General features: G+C 39.4%; 1 protein-coding gene across 1 annotated transcript in view; it reads right to left on the bottom strand.

Moving 5' to 3' along the window:
• The window catches only part of MSH2 (mutS homolog 2), an 81,046-nt gene that overhangs the window by 46,542 nt on the left and 13,925 nt on the right, over window positions 1–20,579 (bottom strand). The window contains exons 3-6 of the mRNA XM_035001617.1: window positions 20,080–20,358; window positions 18,375–18,521; window positions 10,460–10,609; window positions 9,073–9,206 (exon numbers count right to left, since the gene is read on the bottom strand). Of these exons, the coding sequence (XP_034857508.1) occupies window positions 9,073–9,206; window positions 10,460–10,609; window positions 18,375–18,521; window positions 20,080–20,358 (710 nt within the window). The remainder of the gene's footprint in view (window positions 1–9,072; window positions 9,207–10,459; window positions 10,610–18,374; window positions 18,522–20,079; window positions 20,359–20,579) is intronic.

Raw genomic sequence — 20,579 nt, forward strand, 5'->3', positions numbered from 1 at the left:
CGCCTGGGTGGTTCAGTCAGTTAAATGTCTCCTTTGGCTCAGGTCATCATCTCAGGGTCCTGGGATAGAGCTCCACATCGGGCTCCCCACTCGGAGGAAGCCTGCTTCTCCCTCTCCCTCTGCCTGCCGCTCCCCCTGCTTGTGCTGTCAATTAATAAAATCTTAAAAAAAAAAAAGAATATTCCAGGGGTGCCTGGGTGGCTTAGTTGGTTGTGTCCGACTCTTGGTTTCGGTTCAGGTCACGATCTCAGGGTGGTGGGATTGAGCCCTGCGTGGGGTTCCATGCTCAGCAGAGTCTCCTGGAGATTCGCTCTCTCCCTCTGCCCCCTCCCTGTTTGTGCATGCTCTAATAAATAAATCTTTAAAAAAAAAAAAAATCTTCTTAAAAAACAAAAGATCTTCTTTAAAAAAAAAAAAATGCGGGTGCCTGGGTGGCTCAGTTGGTTAAGCGACTGCCTTCGGCTCAGGTCATGATCCCGGAGTCCTGGGATCGAGTCCCGCATCAGGCTCCCTGCTCGGCAGGGAGTCTGCTTCTCCCTCTGACCCTCCTCCCTCTCATGCTCTCTGTATCTCATTCTCTCTGTCTCAAATAAATAAATAAAATCTTTAAAAAAAAAAAAATGCTTCTTCCCTATTCCAACTATTTTATCACTGTTTCCTCTCAAATTGATCAGGGAATAGGTCCTAAGTCATCAACACCACCTTTCGGCCCTATAACCCGCCCAAATGACCAAGACAAATGTAGAGGGGCACCCACTATGTTCTCTAGGTCTTCCAGAAAACAGAGTTGGTCCTTTGGCCATGCACATCTTTTGGCCATGCACATCCTTGTAGACATGCACATCTACAAGCAAGATGATGATGACACTGTATAGACAACAGGGGAATGGCACTAATCAAAAAGTAACACCCCACGAACGTTACCATGGCAAAACTCGAAGAGTCTACACAGTGTTATCCAGCATGCTGATAACTAAGGGCAAGATTCTTGCCAAGAGAATTAGTGTATATACTGAGCATATTAAGCATTCGACTTCTCGAACCTGTGAAGGAAAATGATCAGAGAAAACGGAAGCCAGGAGAAAGATACCTGGGTCCAAGTGAAGCACCAGGCTGCTCCATGCGGAGAAGCACACTTTTTAAGAACTAACAGAAAAGAGCCTGAGCTGCTGGAAACCCATTCCCCATGAATTCATGGCATGATAGACATTAAAAAAAAAAAAAAAAAAGACCTCTGGAATGTAGAAATGTTTCTCTTAGTTGAGTAGAAGTGTGATGTCCCCTCCCCCAAAGAAATACTTAAAGCAAACTTTGTGTCCTTAAAAAATAATCAACACCATTCAAGAGCATAAAGTTCCAGTAGGACTCTAAGAAGACAGCAAGGGAATAAAACAGCTTCTAAAACATATAGTACAAGGCACTTTACACAGCCGCCTCAATCTTTGCTCCAGGTATCATTAAAAGCTCAATAAATTGCTAGTTTCACAGTCTGTTCAGTATGCCATTTCAGAAATAATTACAGTATCAGTTTATGTACCGGCTAACAAGTTTTTTAAAAGGATTGCTCTGCTGTTTCTATGACAATGCCACTCTTAAATCACAATTTGAGAAGCTCCAAAGTCACTGTCGGCATAACACAGTATACCTGTCAATCCTACACAATAAAATTACTCAGCTGTACACAATTTGACACAGCAATTTGCAAACTGACTAGAATAAAAGAGAATTTTTTAGGGTCAGTTCATCTCTAAAATTGGAACAGAATAAACCATAAATTAATCATGAAATGTTTGGTATCCTAAAAAAGCCACATTCTGTCCTTTCTTTAAAACTAGCATTTCTGGGGATGCCTGGGTGGCTCAGTCAGTTAAGCATCTGACTCTTGGTTTCAGCTCAGGTCATGATCTCACGGGTTCCTGTAGGGCTCTGTGCTCAGCATGGAGTCTGCATGAAACAGGATTCTCTCCCTCTGCCCCACCCCTGACTCGCGTCCCACTCTCTCAAATAACTCTTAAATTTTTTTTTTAAAAACTAGCATTTCAGATCTCTGATTGTAAGAACAGCTGACTGGCATTTCACGACAGCATATTTATATGGCTGAGAACAAATTTGGTCCCTAAAAAACTGCAATCATAAATTTCTGAGTCTTTTCTTTACCTGTTCTCGCATGATTAAATGGTCAGAACCACTCACCTGATGTGTATTCTGCTAGGCCTGAGAAGATTAAAAAAGGAAAAGTATGACAAGATACAAAGAGAGGAACATGCTTTTAAGGAATATTCAATCTAGTGGAGAAGGACATGCTCCATCTTACAGTTAGTGCTGAGTAACAAGTGAGATAAAAAATGTAATGAAATGTGATATGGACAAGAAAACTTCACTTTGGGGTATTTCATTTGCCTGTATTTTGAACAGTTGGTATTTATAGAAATAGGACTTGGGGGAGACTACTTGGGATGGGAGGCCAAGCAGAGACTTGATGGGAGAAAAGTAAGAGGATACAATGGAAAACTGAAGCAGAGAAAGAACAGGAAAAAACTACGTCCAAAGGTAAAAATGAAAAGGTTAGCTTTGGAGAGGAAAAAGCCAGGGAGTAAGAGCCAGGGAGTAAGACTGAAAATACAGATACATTTTGAGACTATAAGGATTAAGAAGGAGATGATCTGCTTAGAGGCAGGAGGCAGCTGAAGACTTTCAAGAAAAGTGGAAAAATTTTGGATTGGTCACTGTAATTTGTCACGTAATAAAAGTTAAGAGGAGACACACTCCAGGCCTGGACTATTAACTAAAGACATCTTTGCACAGAAGGATAATATAACCTGGAGAGACGTACGTCTAGGGGCCGTCGGAGTACACCACTGCCTCAAAAAGCAGGATATACTATCACAGAAGCTCCCCCACTATTTATCTATTTATCTAAATTTACAGGAGCCATACTTTTATTCAGAGACTTACGTTTCTATTAAAACTGCTACATGGGGCACCTGGGTGGCTCAGTCGTTAGGCATCTGCCTTCATCTCAGGCCCTGATCCCGGAGTCCTGGGATCGAGCCCAGCACTGGGTTCCCTGCCCGGCAGGAAGCCTGCTTCTCCCTCTCCCACTCCCCCTGCTTGTGTTCCTTCTCTCCCTGTCTCTCTCTGTCAAATAAATAAAATCGTAAAAAAAAAAAAAAAAAAAAAAAGACTGCTACATAAAGGGAGCCTCGGTGGCTCAGTCGGTTAAGTGTCCAACTCTTGCTTTCAGCTCAGGTCATGATCTCAGGGTCATGAGATTAAGCCCCAAGTTGGGCTCCATGCTCAGCACAGACTGTGCTTGAGATTCTCTCTCCCTCGCCCCTGCCTCTGCTCGTGCTCTCAAATAAATTCTTAAAAAAAAAAAAAAAAAAAAAAGATTGCTACATTAATTGTATTAAATTTTATATAAAACAGGGGCGCCTGGATGTCTCAGTTGGTTAAACATCCAACTCTTGGTTTCAGCTCAGGTCATGATCTCATGGGTCATGGGATCGAGCCCCACACTGGCTCTGTGCTCAGCGTGGAGTCTGCTATTCTCTCTCTCTCTCCTTCTCCCTCTGCCCCTCTCCCCACCACGCGCACTCTATTTCTCTAAAAGAAAGAAAGAAAATCTTAAAAAAAATTTTTTTATATAAAAAGTAATTCAATTTTAAACTAGAAGGCACTAAGAATACCAAATTCAACATATACAGTAATTTCGTAAGAGTGAACTATTTCATATGCTAACCATATATTCAACGTTCTTTAGAGAATTCTAACTTTAAAATTATCAAGGCCTCATATGAATCTAAAACAAAAACCTAGAAGATTAAAAGCAAAAGTCCTAATATATGTGCAAAAATGAGGACTCTTGGGACAGATCAGAAAGTAAGTTTAAAAATAGTAATATGGGGGCGCCTGGGTGGCTCAGTCGTTAAGTGTCTGCCTTTGGCTCAGGTCATGATCCCAGGGTCCTGGGATCGAGCCCTGTATCAGGCTCCCTGCTCGGCGGGAAGCCTGCTTCTCCCTCTCTCACTAGCCCTGCTTGTGTTCCTGCTCTTGCTGTGTCTCTGTCAAATAAATAAAATCTTTTAAAAAAAATAGTAATATGAACAAAGTTGTTTTTTTTAATTCAAGTATTTTTATTTTATATACAAAGAGCTAGCATTAGGGTAGGTATCTTGGACATCTGTAGTAAGGTAGGTCTCTCTTGGGATGACCCATTCAAGGCAGTTCACTTAATCCAACTTAATGAAGCCCATATTCTTCAGGCACTGACAAACACTAGTGGCACATATTGAGGCCATATTTCTTTTCCTTTGAGGCCCTATTTCTGGATCAGACCATGCCAGTTTATGCTGATGAGGCAAGGACGAGAATCCCGGCTGAATTTCTTTTTTAAATACTTTTTCTTTTTTTTTTTTTTTAAAGTAAACTCTACTCCCAACATGGGGCCTGAACTCATGACCTGGAGATCAAGAGTTGTACATACTGACTGAGCCAGCCAGGTGCCCCTGGCCAATTTTTTTTTAGATGACTCCAGAAAGTTACCCATCTTGCTCTCTTGCAAGCAATGAAGCAAAAGGTGGACAGTTATTATTATAATTTCTAATTTGATTGTTAGATCAGGTACAAAGAAGAAATTACATAGATACTCACTCCTAAAAGGTAGTAACTTACCATTCTCATTGAAGATGGAAGTATTTAAGCCATTAGCTAAAAATAAAAAGTATTTGTAGTCTCAGTGCAAATAGGTTTTAGTGAATGGAAACAGCGTGACAACAGATACAGCCATTCCATGGATATAACTTAAATAAAAGTCAAAATAATATGTTCCATTTCTGGTATTAAAGTCCAATTTGGATCAAGTTAAATAGCACTGATAGAAGTAATAAATACAGTGCAGCAATTAAGCACATGGGCTCTGTAGTCAGGCCAGCCTGGCTTTAAATCCAGTCTCCACCACATTACAGCTGATGAATTTGAGATGCTTAGCAAACTGCCAAGCAGGCACAAAATAGATACCAGTCTTATCACCCTCCTCCTTCTAATAGCTTGACAATAATCTAAAGGTAATCCCATTTCCATCATTATTCCTGAAGTTATCAACCAGGCTATTGTCCTTCATAAGATGTACGCACCAAACTCAAAGATCTAGTCACATCTGTCTCTACCTCTGCTCTAATGAAAACAGAAGAAAGAGAAATCTTTGTTCTTTTTTTTTTTTTTAAAGATTTTATTTATTCATTTGAGACACAGAGATAGAGAGAGAGAGAGAGAGAGCATGAGCAGGGAGAGAGGTAGAGGGAGAAGCAGGCTCCTCGATGAGCCAGGAGCCCAATGGGGGGCTCGATCCCAGGACCCCGGGATCACGACCTGAGCCGAAGGCAGACGCTTAACGGACTGAGCCACCCAGGCGCCCCAAATCTTTGCTCTTCTTAACAGAATTCACCCACAGCAACATAATTTAAAATTAACTCTTGGGTACTGGCTGGCTCAGTCAGTAGAGCATGTGACTCTTGATCTCAAGGTCATGAGTTCAAGCCCCATGTTGGCATCAGAGTTTACTTAAAAAATAAAATTAACTCTTCACTTACAGATTCCCACTACTTACTCTTCTGGAAATCATCCCAAAATAATAATGACAGTAGGAAACTGAAAACATGATTTCAGTGTTACCCTGAATAAAGATCAATCCTAAATGCTCAAAGAGGGAGACAAGAGATTTGCCCTGAGGCCCCTGGAAGGTGTAAACCCAAGGTATCTCAGCAGGCAGAACTGAGAAAAGGAAATAAAACAAGAAGACTGTCCAAACAAGAACCTGTATTGAGGAGTATAACTTTCTCTCCCTACTCTGTGGAATTTCACCATTTGGTCTTGAAAACCAAGGGCCTTCCTATTTGCTGGCAATCAAAAAAATTCTCACCAAGATAAAGAGGAGAAAACAGGTCTTCTCATCTTACAGGTACAGAAAACCAGATTATATTCTGATTCATAAAGCTCTCCTCACAAGTGTTATTTCTAATTAACAAGTCTTGTTAGACTACCAGATTTTGGAAATTATTGCTATGCTCTGTGGGAAAAAAAACCCCTTTATTTACCTCTAAAAAAAATCTACTTTTGCTCTCTTATCTTCTAAGTAATTTGTTACTCTGGTAATATAAAAGTGACATCCCAGGTTTCAGAAGAGTCTAAATACATACGTGCTCTAGTTAAGCCAGAAGGGGACCACTGACACCTGCTCTGTTTCCACAAGACCAAAGTTAAAAACATAACCAGTGACCTAGAGCTTGAGGGTTAAATTACCTAATTTTTCTTTAGAGAAAAAAAAAAAAAAAAAAAAAGACTGGTTGCTCCCAGGGCAATGGTGGCAATTCACAAAGAGTACAATAAGAAATATACTCAGCAGGGAGTCTGCTTGTCCCTCTCCTTTTGCCCCTCCCCCCGCTTGAGCTCGCTCTCTAATAAATAAAACATTTAAGAAAAAAAGAAATGTGTCCCTGGAGCTGTACAACAGAGAGGCCCTGAGGAAGAGGTCCCAGGAATTAGGGGACAAGAACAGGAGAATAATCACTGTGTATCCCTCTGTTCTGTTTGAATTTTGACACATATAAATGTTATTATTCACAGATAATTAAAAATTATAAACTTGTGATTATTTGCAAATACCTAATCCTTCCTATTTCTTAAGTTACTAAATCCCACTCTTCCTGCCCAACAAACCTGACTTCAGAAAAGTCCCCTTAGCATCTCAACTTCTGCATTTTCAACAGAATATCAGCATATCCACAAATCACTAACCTTCTGAGTTATTTTTATTGTAAGGCTCTTTAGAATGCACAGGATTAACACTGAGCTTAGTAATTATGTGCAGGGTGTCTTACAATACCGACCAACTACTTTATGTTTGCCTGGCAACGTCCCAAATATTGAAGAGATCATTATGTTTTTGTGTATCATCAGTATTCAGTAGGTATTCAACAAATTCTTGAATGACTGGACATCATAGCCATAAAAATAACAAATCTTTTACCAATTCTGGCAATATAACTTAATTTGCCAAATGGAAAACACTAGGTACAAAACAGGACCTTTAGAAATAGCCTAATTATTGAGAAAGGTAAAATAAAGTTCATCTAGTTAATAAAATATTATGTACTTATTAAAAATTAAAAACGTTGAATATAAAGATAAAACAGCAATGGCAAAAAAACGCTTATGATAATATAAGCATAAGTGGGGAAAAACTGGGGCACAAAACTGTATTATGATTTACAATGTATTTTTTTTTTTTTAAAGATTTATGTATTCATTTTAGAGAGTGAACACGTACGCACAAGTTGGGGGAGGGGCAGAGGGAGAGAATCCTCAATTCCCCACTGAGCCGGGAACCCAACACCAGAATCCGAAGCAGGGCTCAATCCCATGACCCATGAGATCATGACCTGAGCCCAAACCAAGAGCCAGACCCATAACTGACTGAGCCACCCAGGTACCCCTACAACTATGATTTTTAAAAAAGGACTAATGTAAAAGTGCACCATACAAAATGACTCCATTTATATAAAGTTCATGGAGCACCTGGGTGGCTGAGTTGGCTAAACATCCGACTCTTGGTTTCAAGCTCAGGTCATGATCTCAGGGTCTTGAGATCGAGCCCAGTATCTGGCTCCATGCTTAGTGCAGCCTGCTTAGGATGCTCTCTCCCTTCTCCCTCTGCCCCCCACGCCCACATGCACTCACTGTCTTAAAAATCTTTTTTTTTTTTTAAGGTTTTATTTATTTATCTGAGAGAGAGAGAGAGAGAGAGAGAGAGAGAGAAACAGCATGAGAGGGGAGAGGGTCAGAGGGAGAAGCAGGCTCCCGGATGAGCTGGGAGCTCGATGTGGGACTCAATCCCAGGATTCCAGGATCATGACCTGAGCCAAACAAAGGCAATCACTTAACAAACTGAGCCACCCAGGTGCCCCATGTAGTCACTGTCTTAAAATCTTAAAAATAAATAAAGTTCATAAATGGGTAAAACTAATTAATCTATAATGTTAGAAAGACAATAATCACTTCTGAAATGAGGAGGGGTAGTAACTAGCAGGAGAATCCAGGGAAGTTACTAGGGATGCTAGTCACGTTGTTTCTTGATCTGATTGTTATTACACCGCTGTGTTGTTCACTTTGTGAAAATCCACCAAGCTGCACACTTAGAATTTGTGCTCTTATGGATATTATACTTCATTGAAAAGTCTTAAAACTCATATCTAAAACAAAGGATAGGGGTGCCTGGGTGGCTCAGTCGTTAAGCGTCTGTCTTCGGCTCAGGTCAGGATCCCAGGGTCCTGGGATCGAGCCCCGCATCTGGCTCCCTGCTCTGCGGGAAGCCTGCTTCTCCCTCTCCCACTCCCCCTGCTTGTGTTCTCTCTCTCGCTGTGTCTCTCTCTGTCAAATAAATAAGTAAAATCTTTAAAAAAAAATAAAATAAAATAAAAAAGATAAAAATAAAATATACCCAAATGCTAATCATATTCGGGTAGCAGGATTATAAAACTTTTTCTTTCATTTTTCTCAATTTTAGAGATTTTCTGAAATATATGTTTAGACTGCCTTAAATCCTTTCTAAAATAATTGAGTGTTTCCTATGTACTAGACCTTCTTCAAAGTACTTTATATTATATATATTAAATCATCTAGTTTTCATAACAATCCTATGAAGTAGGTTATTACTGTCATTTTAAAAGGAAGAAACTACAACACTGAGGTTAAGTAACTCGCCCAAGATGACACAGCTAATAAGTGGTAGAGCCATAATTTGAACCAAGATACCCAGGCTCCCAAATTCATGCTCTGAAACACTATCCAACCATTTTCATAATAAAACCTTATTTTCTTATAGTGAAAAAAAATAGTAATTAATAAACTAAGTTATTCTATCAATCTAAATCATTACTACTCTATTACTGTGTAGGTAGCTCTCTGTGTAGTCAGATGCTAAAATATAGGAGCAAATTTGCATACTACAGTGGCATAATCCTGGAGTAATGAGAAGTTACTCAAAGCTTACAGAAGTGGACATGAGAAATATACCTCTCTTCTATTCTGTTCTTATCCATGAGAGGCTGCTTAATCCACTGGTTAACCAGTCTTTGTCCTTGAGGGGTTTTGCATTTATTCAGCAATGCAGCCAGAGACTGAGAGCCAGTAGTATCTTCAACAGACCCCTAGCAAACAAAAAAAAAAAAAGAAAAGGAAGAATGGCATGCTCATTAGTGAAAACCTTACCGTGCCATGAAAAATAATTAAAGAATTTTGGAAACAAGAACACTTAATATTCTTTAAATACTAAATGCGAAATCTACACAGAAATTCCTCTTCCTCAGCTGGGTCACTGTCAGGCTGGATGGCAGTCTATACTGCAGTACCTGAGTATTTTGAATGCACAGTCAAAGTGGTGGCTTCCCAGATGCCATCTCATGTTTATCTAGCACCTCCCATTTCCATTCTTTTAAGACCTTCATAGTGTGGTGATCTCACTTTAAATACTGTCCCATTTGGGGGCGCCTGGGTAGCTCAGTAGGTGAAACATCTGTCTTCAGCTCAGGTCATGAGCTCAGGGTCCTGGGACTGAGTCCTGCATCGGCCTCCCTGCTCAGTGGGGAGTCTGCTGGAAATTCTGTCTCTCTCTCCCTCTGCCCCTCTCCTGCTCAGGCTCAAGCTCTCGCTCTCTCTCTCTCTCTCACATAAATAAATAAAAATCTTTAAAAAAAAAAAAAAAATACTGTCCCATTTTGTCATCCTAAGTCATCTCTGGAGAACTGGTACTAATGGCCAGACCAAGCCCACTGAAAGTCTTGAGTAAAGCAAACCCACGATCATTTGAAAACAGCATGTGAGAGGTCCCCAGTTGTGTGAAAGCCTAGCCTGTGTCTTATGGTGCTTTAGAATGTATGTATGCGTGTTTAAATGCATGATACATATTCGTATGTGTTGCCATGGCTATATGTTGAAGGCCAACATAACTGGTAGACAGGGTCCATTAGAGGAAATGCAACAGTCTTTTTGGTGGCTATTAAAGCAAAATGTGTATAAAGAAATATTTTTTCTTAAAAAAAAAAAAAAAACAACACAAACTCTTCCTAAAAATCAAACTTCCAACCTTTTAATCTGTATTTTCTGCAGTGTATTTTTCCTCAAACCAAAATCACTTTATAATTACTACAGTTTTAGACATAAAACTTAATGTAATTTTTTAAAAACTGCCATTAATATAATAAAACTATTTATAAAGCTAAGACAAATACCATTTATATAGCTTGCAACTAGAAAAATTTTTAAAAACTGCTTATCTAAGTATAATATTTCATATATAATAGAATAATATTTCAAAATATTTAAGCTCCTTAATAGTATTCTTCAGTATATAATAAAGGAAACATTCAATATTTTTAATCCATGTATTTTTTTTTTTTTTTACCTGGAAAAGGTTAAGGGCTCTGACTGCTGCAATATCCAACTTCATGTACTGGCTGAAGTCAAAAGTAGTCAGTTCAAACTGTCCAAAGTTTGAATCATCTGATAAGAGTTCTAAAAACTTGATTACTGCAGACAATGCTGAAGCTGCAACCTAAGATGAAGAATTTAAAAGAAAAGATTCTGTGACTAAAATCCTAGAGATTAAAAAAAAAAAATGGCAAAATGGAAATAAATTCTAAACATGATCATTTTTCTTGGTGTTCCTTCCCAATCCAAATCAAGAAAATCAGAAAAGTTTAAATAAATCTCTTAAGATTAGAAAATGATTTTTAGAAAGTCAAAATTTACTGTAATAGTAACACTATTTATAATAGCCAAAAGTGGAAATGACTCAAATGCCTACCAAGTTTGGTATGTTCGCCCCTATGGTATACTGCACAAAAAGATAGAAGCACCAACAATGCAGTGACACACAACAATATGGATAAATCTCACAAACATAATACTAAACGAAAGAAACCAGGCACAAAAGGCTACAAACTAGGATTCATTAATATAAACTATAAAAACAGGCCAAACTAATCTGTGCTGTCAGAGTTAAGAACCAGGGTTACGTTTGGTGGGTAATGATTGGAAGGAAGCATAAAAAAGGTCTTTGAAGTGCTGGTACCATCATTTCATGGATGCTGGCTATTTGGCTATTTGCAATTTATGAAAATTCAGTTATACACCTGTGATATATGCACTTATCTACATGTGTATTTAATAAGAGGTTTCAGCGCGCCTGGGTGGCTCAGTCAGTTAAGTGTCTGACTCTTAATTTTGGCTCAGGGTCGTGAGATAGGGCCCTACATGGGGGTCTGTGCTTAGTGTGGAGTCTGCTTGAGATTCTGCCTCTCCCTCTGCCCCTCCCCCCACTCAAGCACCCGCTCTCTAAAATAAATAAAATCTTTTGAACATAAATAACTTTAAATAAACTGTCTATGTTATTACTATAACATAAGTTTCAGGACATCAAACTGAGAGCCCAAAGACGAATCCTACATACTAAAACATACTTGAGAGCCCCTGGGTGGCTCAGTCAGTTAAGCAAATGCCTTCAGCTCAGGTCATGACCCCAGGGGCCTGGAATCCAGCCCTGCATCAGGCTCCCTGCTCGGCAGAGTCTGCTTCTCCCTGTCTCTCTCCCTCTACCTCTCTCCCTGCTTGTGCTCACTCTCTGTCAAATAAATAAATAAGATATACTTGGTACTAGATTGTAAATTGTAACCTATTTTCCCTAATTGAAAACAGTCATCTATGTGTCCTTGCCAAACTCTAGCAAATGTGTAAGACTGTCAGAACCTCCTACAATGTTACCACACAGATAAAAACACTTTTCAGTAACCCTAAAAGCTTCTTGATATTTTCAAGAGGGAAGGCTTTTTTTTATTATTAACATATAATGTATTCTTTGTTTCAGGGGAACAGGTCTGTGATTCATCAGTCTTACACAACACAGCGCTCACCACAACACACATCCTCCCCAATGTCCATCACCCAGCCACTCCATCTCTCCCACCAACCTCCACTCCAGCAACCCTCAGTTTGTTTCCTGAGATTAAGAGTTGTTTCATTTTTTCCTCTCTTCCCCTATGATCCTCTGCCTTATTTCTCAAATTCCACATATCAGTGAGATCATATAATTGACTTTCTCTGATTGACTTATTTCGCTTAGCATAATACCCTCTAGTTCCATCCACGTCATTGCAAATGGCAAGATTTCATTTTTTTAAGGTTGCATAATATTCTGTGTGTGTGTGTGTGTGTGTGTACACACCACATCTTCTATATCCATTCATCTGTCGATGGACATCTCGGCTCTTTCCATAGTTTGGATATTGTGGACATTGCTGCTATAAACATTGGGGTGCAGGTGCCCCTTCGGATCACTACATTTGTGTCTTGGGGGTAAATACCCAATAGTGAAATTGCTAGGTCGTAGGGTAGCTCTATTTTCAACTTTTTAAGGAACCTCCATACTGTTTTCCAGAGTGGCTGCACCAGCTTGCATTCCCACCAACAGCATACAAGGGTTCCCCTTTCTCTGCATCCTCGCCAACATCTGTCACTTCCTGATTGTCATTCTGACTGGTGTGAGGTGTTATCTCATTGTGGTTTTTGATTTGTATTTCCCTGATGCTGAGTGATGTTGAGCCCTTTTTCATGTGTCTGTTGGCCATTTGGATGTCTTTTTTGCAGAAATGTCTGTCATGTTTTCTGCCCATTTCTTGATTGGACTATTTGTTCTTGGGGTGTTGAGTTTGAGAAGTTCTTTATAGATTTTGGATACTAGCCCTTTATCTGATATGTCATTTGCAGATATCTCTTCCCATTCTGTCGTTGTCTTTGGTTTTGTTGACTGTTCCCTTTGCTGTGCAAAAGCTTTTTATCTTGCTAAAGTCTCAATAGTTCATATTTGCCCTTGCTTCTCTTGCCTTTGGGGATGCTTCTAAGAAGTTGTTGTGGCCGAGGTCACAGAGGTTGCTGCCTGTATTCTACTCAAGGATTTTGATGGATTCCTATCTCACATTTAGGTCTTTCATCCACTGAGTCTATTTTCGTGCATGGTGTAAGGAAATGGTCCAGTTTCATTCTTCGGCATGTGGCTGTCTAATTTTCCCAACACCATTTGCTGAAGAGACCGTCTTTTTTCCATTGGATATTCTTTCCTGCTTTGTCGAAGACAGTTGACAATAGAGTTGAGAGTCCATTTCTGGGTTCTCTATTCTGTTCCATTGATCTATGTGTCTGTGTTTGTGCCAGTACCATACTGTCTTAATGATTACAGCATTGTAATAGAGCTTAAAGTCCAGAATTGTGATGCCACCAGATTTGGTTTTCATTTTCAACATTCCTCTGGCTATTCGGGGGGCTCTTCTGGTTCCATACAAATTTTAGGATTTTTTGTTCCAGCTCTGTGAAAAAAGTTGATGGTATTTTGATAGGGATTGCATTAAATATGTAGATTGCTCTGAGCAGCATAGACATTTTAACAATATTTCTTCTGCCAATCCATGAGCATGGAATGTTTTTCCACTTCTTTGTGTCTTCTTCAATTTCTTTCATGAGTATTCTATAGTTTTCTGAGTACAGATCCTTTGCCTCTTTGGTTAGATTTATTCCTAGGTATCTTATGGTTTTTGGTGCAATTGTAAATGGGATCTACTCCTTAATTTCTCTTTCTTCTGTCTCATTGTTAGTGTAAAGAAAGGCAACTGATTTCTGTGCATATATTTTATATCCTGCCACTTTACTGAATTCCTGTTATGAGTTCTAGCAGTTTTGGGGTGGAGTCTTTTGGGTATTCCACATAAAGTATCATACCACCAGCAAAGAGTGAGAGTTTGACTTCTTCTTTGACGATTTGGATGCCTTTTATTTCTTGTTGTTGTCTGACTGCTGAGGCTAGGACTTCTAGTACTATGTTGAACAACAGTGGTAATAGTGGACATCCCTGCCATGCTCCTGACCTCAGGGGGAAAGCTCTCAGTTTTTCCCCATTGAGAATGATATTCACTGTGGGCTTTTCATAGGTGGCTTTTTGATATTGAGATATGTACCCTCTATCCCTACACTGTGAAGTTTTAATCAAGAAAGAATGTTCTTTGTCAAATGCTTTTTCTGCATCTATTGAGAGGATCATATGGTTCTTGTCCTTTTATTATTTTTTTAAAAAAATTTTATTTATTTATTTGACAGAGAGACAGAGAGAGAAAGCACAAGTAGGCAGAGCGGCAGGCAGAGGGAGAGGGAGAAGCAGGCTCCCAGCTGAGCAGGGAGCCTGATGCGGGGCTCGATCCCAGGACCCTGGGATCGTGACCTGAGCCGAAGGCAGCTGCTTAACCAACTGAGCCACCCAGGCACCCCTTGTCCTTTCTTTTATTAATGTAGTGTATCACAATGATTAATTTGCGGATGTTGAACCAACCCTGCAGCCCAGGAATAAATCCCACTTGGTCATGGTGAATAATCCTTTTAATGGACTGTTGGATCCTACTGGCTAGTATCTTGGTGAGAATTTTTGCATGCATGTTCATCAAGGATATTGGTCTGTAATTCTCCTTTTTGGTGGGGTCTTTGTCTGGTTTTGGGATCAAGGCAATGCTGGTCTCATAAAATGAGTGGAAGCTTACCTTAAATTTCTATTTTTTGGAACAGTTTCAGAAGAATAGGTCTTAATTCTCTTCTTTAAATGTTTGGTAGAATTCCCCTGGGAAGCCATCTGGCCCTGGGCTCTTGTTTGTTGGGAGATTTTTGATTACTGCTTCAATTTCCTTGCTGGTTATGGGTCTGTTCAGGTTTTCTATTTCTTCCCGGTTCAGTTTTGGTAGGTTATACGTCTCTAGGAATACATCCATTTCTACTACATTGTCTAATTTGTTGGCACATAGTTGCTCATGTTCTTATAATTGTATTTCTTCAGTATTGGTTGTGATCTCTCCTTTTTCACTGAAGATTTTATTTATTTGGGTCCTTTCTCTTTTCTTTTTGATTAAGTCTGGCCAGGGGTTTATCAATCTTATCAATTCTTTCAAAGAGCCAGCTCCTAGTTTCGTTGATCTGTTCTACTGTTCTTTTGGTTTCTCTTTCATTGATTTCTGCTCTGATATTATTTCTCTTCTCCGGCTGGGGTTAGGCTTTGCCATTCGTTCTCCAGATCCTTTTGGTGTAGGATTAGGTTGTGTATTTGAGACCTTACCTTTCTTGTTTCTTGAGAAAGGCTTGTATTGCTATATACTTCCATCTTAGTACCACCATTGCTGCATCCCAAAGATTTTGAACAGTTGTGTTTTCATTTTTTTTTTTTTAAAGATTTTATTTATTTGACAGAGAGACACAGTTAGAGGGAACACAAGTGGGGGAGTGGGAGAGGGAGAAGCAGGCTTCCCTCGGAGCTGGGAGCCCAATGCGGGCCTCGATCCCAGGACCCTGGGACCATGACCTGAGCTGAAGGCAGACACTTAACGACGAAGCAACCCAGGCGCCCCCAACTGTGTTTTCATTTTCATTTGTTTCCATGATTTTTTTTTTTAATTCTTCTTCAATTTCCTGGTTGACCCATTCACTCTTTAGTAGGATGCTCTTTAGCCTTCATGTATTTGAGTTCTTTCCACCTTTCCTCTTGTGACTGAGTTCGAGTTTCAAAGCACTGTGGTCTGAAAATATGCAGGGAATAATCCCAATCTTTTGGTACCAGTTGAGACCTGATTTGTGACCCAGGATGTAATCTATTCTGGAGAATGTTCCAAGTGCACTAGAGAAGAATGTGTATTCTGTAGCTTTGGTATGGAATGGTTTTTTTTAATTTTTTTTATTTTTTTAAGATTTTATTTATTTATTTGACAGAGACACAGCAAGAGAGGGAACACAAGCAGGGGGAGCAGGAGAGGGAGAAGCAGGCTTCCTGCCAAGCAGGGAGCCCGATGCAGGGCTCGATTCCAGGACGCTGGGACCATGACTTGAGTTGAAGGAAGACACTTAACGACTGAGCTACCCAGGCACTTTTGGAATGTTCTGAATATATCTATGTAGTCCATGTAGTCCAGTGTGTCATTTAAGGCCCTTATTTGTTGATCTTTTGCTTAGATGATCTGTCCATTTCAGTGAGGGGAGTATTAGAGTCCCCTACTATTATTGTATTACTGTTGATGTGTTTCTTCGATTTTGTTATTAACTGGCTCATATAATTGGCTGCTCTGTTAGGGGCATAAATAATTACAATTGTTAGATCTTCTTGTTGAATAGACCCTTTAAGTATGACATAGTGTCCTTCTTCATCTTTTATTACAGTCTTTGGTTTATAATCTAATTTGTCTGATATAAGGTTTGCCGCCCCAGCTTTCTTTTGATGTCCATTAGCATGATAAATGGTTTTCCACCCCTCACTTTCAATCTGGAAGTGTCTTCAGTCTAAAATGAGTCTCTTGCAGATAGCATATTGATGGGTCTTGCTTTTCTATCCAATCTGATACCCTTTGTCTTTTGACTTAGCTCATTTACATTCAGGGTAACTATTGAAAGATATGAATTTAGTGCCATTGTATTGCCTGTTAGGTGACAGTTACTATATATTGTCTCTGTTCCTTTCTGGTCTATGTTACTTCTGGGCTCTCTCTTTGCTTAGAGGACCCCTTTCAATATTTTCTGTAGGGTTGGTTTGGTGATTGTAAATTCTTTTAGTTTCTGTTTGTCCTGGAAACTTTTTATCTCTCCTTCTATTTTCAATGACAGCCTAGGTGGATAAAGTATTCTTGGCTGCACATTTTTCTCATTTAGTACCCTCAAGAGGTAAGTTTCTAATACCAGTATTACTACTCATATATACTGGCTTTTGATTACATCACACACACAAACATTAAAATAATTATTCAATTTATAAGAATCAAACTAGGGTGTGCCTGAGTGGCTCAGTCGTAAAGCGCCTGCCTTCGGCTCAGGTTATAATCCCAGGGTCCTGGGATCAAGCCCCAAGTTTCTCCCTCTCCCACTCCCCCTGCTTGTGTTTCCTCTCTCGCTGTGTCTCTCTCTGTCAAATAAATAAATAAAATCCTTAAAAAAAAAAAAAGAATCAAACTATTACGTGACAGGCAATCACCACAAAATCATGATAATCTTAACAGTCCCAGTTCATTCTAGTTTGAAATCTACTCTGAGAATTCTAAGTTATAAAGTTCTAAATCTACTCTGAGAATTCTAAGTTATAAAGTTTGTTCTGTCTCGCTTAAGTATACAATAGAATTTTTCATTTTACTTATCAGTGACCCACAAATATCAAGAGCTTCCAATATTTTTTAAATATGTAAAAATACATCTCAAGCCATACTCACCTCAAAGATTTGAACAAAGAAACACTTCAACCAGTGAAAATCCCATAAAAAATTACATTGTTTCCATATTCATTTCTACCACGAAACATACATAACCAGTGCCAATTTTTTAGCCAAACTGTTAAAATGTAGTATTTAGGGGCGCCTGGGTGGCTCAGTCATTAAGCGTCTGCCTTCGGCTCAGGTCACGATCCCAGGGTCCTGGGATCTAACTCCACATCGGGCTCCCTGCTCCACGGGGAGCCTGCTTCTTCCTCTCCCCCTCCCCCTGCTTGTGTTCCCTCTCTCGCTGGTCTCTGTCAAATAAATAAATAAATTCTTAATTTAAAAAAAATGTAGTATTTATTATGCACTACACGTATTATATATACTTTCACCCTTATTACTTCCTACTCTTCACAACAATCCTTTAAGATTTATGATCTAGGGATGTCTGGGTGGCCTAGGTGGCTCAGTGGGTTAAGCATCTGCCTTTCGCTCAGGTCATGATCCCAGGGTGCTGGGATGGAGCCCCACATCGGGCTCCTTACTCAGTGGGAGCCTGCTTCTCCCTCTGCCTGCACCTCCCCCTGCTTGTGCACTTTCTCTGACAAATAAGTAAATAAAATATTTATTTTTTAAGAACTGCAAGGTCTTAAAAAAAAATTATTTAACAAAAAATGAAACTGCCTCTCATAAAGGTGAAGTAATTTATTAAGGAACCCACAACTTCTACATTGTAATGCTGTGCTAGGTCTTTTTTCCCCCTACAACCACTACGCTATCTCATCCACTTAAATGACAGTAATTGGGGTCTTTCCTGTGAAATCAATAAAACTCTTCTTGCCCTAAGGATATATGTTGCATAAATATAATGTAATTATATTTAAGGTTATGTTTCAATTTTTCTAGTCATTTCCTTAAATTTTTCACAAGCTTCATCATAGTAAAGATAAACTTAATTAGTATCAGTGATCCACAGTTTAGAACTTCACAGAGATGAATCAAGCAGCCTTCTACAAGTCATGACCACAATTTAAGAGTAAATTTGTATTGTAATCCACATACCTGATTCTCCATTTCTGGCAAGACAGCACTATTCACCTGCTCTCCCTTTTTGCCTTTCAACAACCGGTTGAGGTCCTGATAAATATCTTTTGTAAAAAAGTCAGCTCTTTTTCTTTCTGTGATCAGAATTCCTCCTCTCTGAATAACCTATTTTACAAGGAATAATTTAAATTACTTCAAGAAAAGGATTTAAAAAAGAAATGAGAAAAAACTATACCACAAATACAGTAGCAACAGCTTAACCAATTATTAACCCACATTAAATTTGTATATAATGTGCAAGACATTGGTAACATATAAACAAGTATTTTTAAAATCTATAAGCTAAGTTTCCATGAAAATTTAAAATTAAGTTCACATAAAGCTTTCAAAAAATAGTCCCAATAGTAAAAACTCTTAACAGAATAATAATACCTGTAGAATGTTGCTTAGATACTATCTATGCTAACAATGCCCATCATAGATTTGTTCTTTCCCAAGCAGTCTGTATGGCATTTGAGGCCCACAAAAAGAAAAGAATCCTTAGGGGATACAACATTGCTTAAATACCTAAATAAAGCACACACATACACAATCAGTATAATCAGAATTTTTTAAAAAGACTTGGTAAAATAAGAGGTTAAACGTCCCACTTGAACTATCAAATAACAACCCTGAAGACCTACATCTTATTTATTTGATAAACCCATGCTAAATACAGTAATAAATTGGTGGTTTTTTAATGGGCCTGAATAACCTCCCCCCACCCCAACTGTGAAAGCATTACTTTTTATCAGTTGTGATCCCCTGAAGATGATATTCTGTTACTTTTTTAGGAAGGAAGGAAGGAAGGAAGGAGAGGGGGAAATGATCTGAAGCAGAACAAGTCTTCAACAAGAAACAGCCTGTTCTAACGTCCTTTTAAAGATACAAAGTTCCTGGGGCGCCTGGGTGCCTCAGTCATTAGGCATCTGCCTTTGGCTCAGGTCATGATCCCAGGGTCCTGGGATTGAGCCCCACATCGGGCTCCCTGCTCCGCAGGAAGCCTGCTTCTCCCTCTCCCACTCCCCCTGCTTGTGTTCCTGCTCTCCCTCTCTGTCAAATAAATAAATATAATCTTTTTCGGGAAAAAAAGGAGGCGCCTGGGTGGCTTAGTCATTAAACGTCTGCCTTCAGCTCAGGTCATGATCATCGGGTCCTGGGATCGAACCCCGGATTGGGATCCCTGCTCCGCGGGAAGCCTGCTTCTCCCTCTCCCACTGCTTGTATTCCCTCTCTCACTGTGTCTCTCTCTGTCAAATAAATAAAATCTTAAAAAAAAGGGGGGGGGGGGAAGATACAAAGTTCCTGTGAAAGATGAACATCAAGATTTTCCTGAAAATACGGGGCGCCTGGGTGGCTCAGTTGGTTAAGCGACTGCCTTTGGCTCGGGTCATGATCCTGGAGTCCCGGGATCGAGTCCCACATCGGGCTCCCTGCTCAGCAGGGGGTCTGCTTCCCCCTCTGCCCTCTCCCTCTCGTGCTGTCTCTCATTCTCTCTCTCTCAAATAAATAAATAAAAATCTTTAAAAAAAAAAAAAAGATTTTCCTGAAAATACGTTACTGTATTTAGATACAAAAAATGGACTTTTGAAGTTTTTGTTGTTTTTTTTAAATAAAACAGTGTCGATCATGTTAGTCTTTCCTAGGCTTAGATTTTCCTCCATCACTAACTTGATTCCCTTACCTGCCTCAGTTTTCCCATGTCTCCAGCAGTCTCTCCTCCTGGTAAAACACATTCCTTTGGTCCAATCTGAATCAGCAGAGCCTCCAAATTGGAGAACTGATCATTGTCGGGGAACTCACAAAGTCCTAGCTTCCGCTGTATGGAGTCAACATACCCAACTCCGACCTGTCTTTGGCCATCAACTGTAGATATTTTAACACCCACGACACCAATGGAAGCTGACATATCATTGTTACCAAAGAGAATGTCTTCAAACTGAGAAAGATTACCTGGAGAAGCCTTAACAAAGATAAAGAAAAATTTTAAGAACTGTTGACTGTACTTTAAAATTTTACTAGTAAACAAGCATTACCCAACCCTGACCAATTTTATTAACAAAATTTTCTCTTACAAAAAACTGCTTATAACAATATATTCCAATTATTATTACCTCATTTTCTATAAAGTATCCTCCCTATTTTTCCAATTATTTTCAGGACACTTGGTCATATCTAAAAATA

Source organism: Mirounga leonina, unplaced genomic scaffold (assembly GCF_011800145.1).
Source record: "Mirounga leonina isolate KUSES-001 unplaced genomic scaffold, KU_Mleo_1.0 Mir_125, whole genome shotgun sequence".
NCBI classification, from domain to species: domain Eukaryota; kingdom Metazoa; phylum Chordata; class Mammalia; order Carnivora; family Phocidae; genus Mirounga; species Mirounga leonina.